The sequence below is a fragment of the Dendronephthya gigantea genome, unplaced genomic scaffold (assembly GCF_004324835.1).
Source record: "Dendronephthya gigantea isolate DGI-Jeju-01 unplaced genomic scaffold, DenGig_1.0 000000F, whole genome shotgun sequence".
NCBI lineage: Eukaryota > Metazoa > Cnidaria > Anthozoa > Malacalcyonacea > Nephtheidae > Dendronephthya > Dendronephthya gigantea.
Genome location: NW_021163010.1, coordinates 6723828 through 6729355, shown reverse-complemented (window position 1 = coordinate 6729355; position 5528 = coordinate 6723828). Strand labels below are relative to the sequence as shown.

Sequence of the window (5528 nt, the reverse complement as noted above, 5' to 3'; positions counted from 1 at the left end):
CCGCCTAAATTTGCATATGGTGTCAAAATAAAGCTTTGTGAGTTTATAGTAAACTGTAATGTGCACAGTACTAAACGCTAAAAATACACCTTTAGGTAGGTCGATTATAATTTGCCTTAATTGCTCGTTGCAGAGCAAGTTAATCTTAATATTTTTATACAGTATTTCAAAATGTTTTATCAGTATTCGTCCTGCATTTTCAAAACAAAGTTTTGGTCATTTATCACGTTGAATACCATATAAAACGAAAACCGTAATAGCGTAGAAATAAAATAAAAATGCAGAGCCGACATAAACCTTTGCCAGCAAAATATTACCTCAGGATCTTCAATATGACACGAGTTACAAGAAACAACCAGGGCAAATAGCAAAGATGCAATGATTTTCTTAAATTTTGCAAAATTTAAGAATGCGCAATATAATTTATAGTTCTGCAAACGAATAATATTTGAACAGATATGCAAATTTGCTACGGCAATCTGCATATTCCATGTCCGCAATTTCTGGCCATGTATATTTAACAGAAAGCATTATTACAGTATTAAACTTATAAACTTACTAAGATTAACGGATTTTAATTAGGTGCAGAATTATTTCAGTTTATACCTTACGGTCCAGAATATGGTGTTGCATGCTTATTGATCGCAATTTGTGCTCTTTGTAGTATCGCTACAATCATTCTACTGATTCTAGTGCATGTGTTTGTTATATAGCTATATAGTTATAAAAAAAACTTCTTCGCCATTCATCCCAAACAATGCCAAATAAATTTTCGACTTGCGGTATCCAGGTTTTTCTTTCAGCCCTTGATAGACTAAATGAATAGAAATTAAGTTATATTAGTGTGCCGCAAGGCTTGTTTCTTGAAGAACTGCTTTAATTAACCACGTTAATAGTTATAAACAAGTTTCTCGGTATGCAGTATAGGTATATCTATATTTGATCGATATATACTAATTATATACTTTCAAGAGACAATAACCGCATTTTTAACGGAATATTGTTATTTCAAATATGTGCCTTTTAAAACATTCCATGCTTAAAATTTGCATGTTTAAATAATAAACAGCATATATCGTACGTTTTCTTGGAAATATAGATTTTCTCATGTTGGGAAGAATATTACTCACTCGCGTTATCTGCGCTCAATGAGTAATATATATTCTCCCCAGCACTCGAAATAAAATCAAGATTTCCGCCAACTACGTATTATCATGAAACCTGCTATGTTTTTTCAAGTATTAGGACATGTACCATCTGAAAATTGTGTACCTTGCGGCAGACTTGTCCAGATTTCTTCCCTCTCTTTCGATAACATTTTCCCTTGTAAACGCAGAAACCCTGCTTGACTTTACATCCACTTCTACTACACCTCTCGCATTTACGGCACGGTGTTCCACTGCATATCCCGTACTTGCAAACATCATTTCTCGTACACAAATTATTGTCATTACAAGATAAAGTATTGTTGTTAGTCCACGTTGCTTCGCACGTTTGTTGACAATCCTGCATTCAAAATGGTCATGCAATGTTAAAATAATTCACTATATATATATATATATATATATATATATATATATATATATATATATATATATATATATATATATATATAGTAATCTGTATAGTAATCCACTAAAAATATCAACACGCAGTTCTAACCTGACACTGGTTATTTGGATGTAAATCACCATAATCAAAACATTTTTGACCAATATTGCATTTTTCCTTTTTACATTTATCGCCGTCTTTTGTGTAGCAAGAATTGCATGAGCAGTTGTAGCTACCAGGGACATTCACACATTTGTGATCACATGGATTGCTTAGGCATTCATCACGGTCTAAAGGATGTAGAGGAAACTTTGCTGTTAGTAAATTGCTAGATATCGATCATATCCCAGGTGATCTCGCGCTCATATTTTAGGCAATCAGCGCTCAGAAGGGTTGTACGTCGCAATAGAAATTCATCCTGCATGCAGTATACAATCGATTAAGTTTTTGGTTGTTTTTTATGAAACTATAGTCGAACTTTTTAGATTCTGTTTAGTTATAAGAACTATAGCCCTGACATAAATTTAAAACCGAATATCAACTAAATTAAGTTGTTTCAACCGACATATTAATTTTTATTTCAGAACTAGTGCCAGTCTTTTCCACCATTTTAGATCACCTTTGAATTGAGATTAGCATGTTTATCAATATAGGAATGTGTGCGAAAATACAGAAAGAACCAGGGCGCCAGAACAACAGTGTCTTGTACTGCCCGTTGCTTACAGGAGCAGCCTTTTGTCGCCATGCGCTCGCCAATTTTGTTGACAATACGTTCTTCTGAGGATCTACAATCTGGGGCTCTTGAATTCGAATATGTACATTTTCATTCTTGTTATAATACAACTAATATTTATCTAAACAAAACTATATAGACAAGTGTATTCTGTTAATCTGTTCAAAAGAGTTAATACAATTATTTTCCAGCAAAATGCACGCTGTTTTAGCTTCTTAAATAAAGATTTAGTGAATGAGTTGTTAGTTTTCTCTCTTACATTCAATCCTACTATACTTAGTAACGTCAAAATGCCTATATGCCCTTAAAATCTTTGGGATTAGAATGGCTATTTTAATTGTTCATAAATTTAAATGATGACTACATAAAAATATTTATATACCTATCTCACAGCATGTTCCGGTCCAACCTGACGTACAAGCGCAAGAGCCAGGGATTGGGGAACCTCCGTTTTTACATGCATTTCTATTGCATGGCCTCGACGAACTTAAAGAGTACGGACATGATCCTCCACAGCATTCAGTTACTGTTTTGCTTCTTGTTCGTGTTTGGGTACCCGTACTACCGCATATATGGTTGCACGAGCTCCATGATGACCAATGCCCGACTTGACAATATCGCACGTTTCTCCTGCGTCGCCTGCGCCAAAACCAACCACTTGCCTGCTCTTGCAGGACGGATAGTATTACGATGCAAATCAAAATCTTTCTCATCGACTTCAATTCCATTCCACTTTTTAGTATAAATTCTCTGTTCTTGGTGCTTTGTCGAAAGATCTGCAGTTAAACGCACAAAAATAGGCCTACACCTCTTTTTACATTTCTGCAGCAACTGTATATGTGCTGTCATCAATTCATGCAATATTATATATAGCTATTAAGACCCGGGTTAGCGGGCAGGAATAAATATCATGTAAGTACTACAAACCGATATAGTTAATATTATCCAGTATTAACTATATTTTAGAGGTTTTTGGTTTTGAGATGAATACATTCCGTTGATTGCTAACTGAAGAGACTGGCGATCATGCAAATCACAGACCTATGTATTAAGATTACTTTGGAGGCAATTGTATATATACACACCATAAACTATATTCTGCTTTGTTTCAGTTAGCTATAAAACGTCATCGGTAATATTGTCGTAAGAGCTTTTGAAATAATTCTAATCCAATTCATGTTCTGGGACAGAAAATTCAGGTCTGTTTATATTCTCTTTTTAATAAAGTATGTTAAAAATTAAGAGGCACGAGTTTTCAACTTTAATTTGGGTTATTGTATATACTTCACATGCATGTATATAAAATTATGTATATTAGGCCACCAATATTCTGTAACCTTACAATTAATATAGCTATACTATATATAAAAACCATTTTATAATATATACGGGTATAATAAACACATAGTCTGACCTGCTTTATAAGTTATCACTACACCTCAGTTGCTCATAACCTGTCCACTCCTGTAGAAGAAGCTATAAGGAACGAAATGAAAGTGTGATTTTGGTGTCTAGCATTTAAAGACTGAAAATTAACAGGATGTTACTGTCATCCATGAAGTATTTTGCTGAAGCGCTATAAACGTTAATGAATTAATCCTTGTTTCCCAATTTCAAGCAGCTCTTACAAATACGATTTTTTTTAATCACCCAGAGGGAATAACCAGATGTTATATCAATCAACATTGATCATGAACCTGCAGTTGATACAGCTTGTAGTCCCCCGCTAACTCGAACTCGTTTAACTCGAACTCCTCGCTAACTCGAACCAAATCCAATTCCCCTTGAGTTTGACACTGTTTTTATAGTAGCTAATTTACTCCGCTTAACTCGAACTCGCTTAACTCGAACCCCTCGCTAATTCGAACAAATTTTGTTTTGCCTTGGTCGAAATATATCCGGTTAACTCGAACTTTGGTTTCGAATCATAGATCAGCAAACTTTAAAATGTGAGAAGATAGCATTTTGACCACTAGAAACTATCGAAATAACTATAATAAACGTAATCTGACACCAACTCCTGTTAACTCGAACCCCCGGTAACTCTAACAATTTTTTCTTTCCCCTTGGGAGTTCGAGTTAGCGAGGGACTACCGATATGCAATCCTCCAATTTATAAAATTTCTATTTCAGAAATCCATGGAAGCTCGCCTACTTAGATAAAGTCTGTTAAATTATCAATGCTCAGATCGCACTATACAGTATATAGGCATATTGTTTGAAGAGATAATGTTTTCCTGGTATGGTTTTATATCAACGTACTCTGCATTTTTAGTTTATTTCTACAATCGTTTGTATAATGGTATTCAACGTGATATGTCACTTATATATGACTAAAACTGATAAAAAATTTTGAAAATCTGCCTCAAAATATTTGGAGTACCTTGTTCTGCAACTAGCAAACGAGGCAAATTATAACCAACCTGCCGATATTGTTTAGTATAAACTCACGCGGCTATATACTCACACTGTACATGCAAATTTCGGTGGAAGTAGAATGTAAATTTTATCCGATTTTCTGGTCACGCATGGCCCGTGATCATGAACGAATGTGGATATATAGTTTGTGTGTTACACTGAAAATGAAAATAACATAAGTATATCCTTTACCTTTACCTATAAGACATTACCAGCAGATAATTTAATAAAATACAGTACTGAAAAACGTACTCCGAAGAATAATATCTTGTTAACTGAAGATACGAAGTACACTGAAGATGCGAAGACAAGAATTTTACAGTTGACCTACACACTTTGCCTCATCATTTGCGAACGTTTTCCTCCAATACTGAGGAACCCATACACACTGAATAAAAGAATAATCTGGTTCTGTTAGACCTATTTAGCATTTAAAAATATAAAAGCCTGCAAATTGACAGGATGTTTTTGCCACCCCTGATGCTGGAAAAGATTTTGCTGAAGCACGGCTATATATATAGCGTTAAACAATCAAACTAATCTTTGTTATCTATTATATGAAAGCCACATAAAGATAACACAATTATACCCGCCTCATGTTGAAATGTTTGTGCAAACAATGGCATTATATAGCTACTATATGTCGGAACTTACAATATACAGTGTTTTCTAAGAAAATGTCATCATAAACACGCCGACATTGCTATTTCAAGGGAAAATGTGGCCAATTTAAAAAGATTATAAGCAAACTAGAAGCTTGCAAGTAACTTCAGACCATATCCACTTCAGGTTTCGTGATTTAACTCTACAGCTATTATGACACCAA

General features: G+C 34.3%; 1 protein-coding gene across 2 annotated transcripts; it reads right to left on the bottom strand.

Annotated features, from left to right (window-relative positions):
* Positions 1-559: 559 nt before the first annotated feature.
* On the bottom strand, positions 560-5107 carry LOC114542664 (sushi, nidogen and EGF-like domain-containing protein 1). 2 transcript variants are annotated; one of them, XM_028562677.1, is made up of 7 exons: positions 4955-5107; positions 4752-4860; positions 3699-3760; positions 2667-3060; positions 1663-1841; positions 1273-1506; positions 560-814 (listed from the first exon to the last, which is right to left on the bottom strand). In XM_028562677.1, the coding sequence occupies exons 4-7, from the start codon at positions 3010-3012 to the stop codon at positions 800-802; spliced, it is 774 nt and encodes a 257-aa protein (XP_028418478.1). In that variant the 5' UTR covers positions 3013-3060; positions 3699-3760; positions 4752-4860; positions 4955-5107; the 3' UTR covers positions 560-799. The 2 variants fall into 2 exon arrangements, with proteins under 2 accessions (XP_028418478.1, XP_028418084.1); XM_028562283.1 differs by lacking the exons at positions 4752-4860; positions 4955-5107 and adding an exon at positions 4895-4921.
* Positions 5108-5528: the final 421 nt, after the last annotated feature.

Excerpts from the sequence above, each read along its gene's own strand:
- LOC114542664 (XM_028562677.1), bottom strand. The coding sequence starts at position 3,012 with ATGGAATTGAAGTCGATGAGAAAGATTTTGATTTGCATCGTAATACTA. Across the intron at positions 1,842-2,666 it reads CGGAACATGCTGTGAGATAG|ACCGTGATGAATGCCTAAGC; the intron begins GTATATAAATAT and ends TACATCCTTTAG. Across the intron at positions 1,507-1,662 it reads ATCCAAATAACCAGTGTCAG|GATTGTCAACAAACGTGCGA; the intron begins GTTAGAACTGCG and ends TTTTGAATGCAG.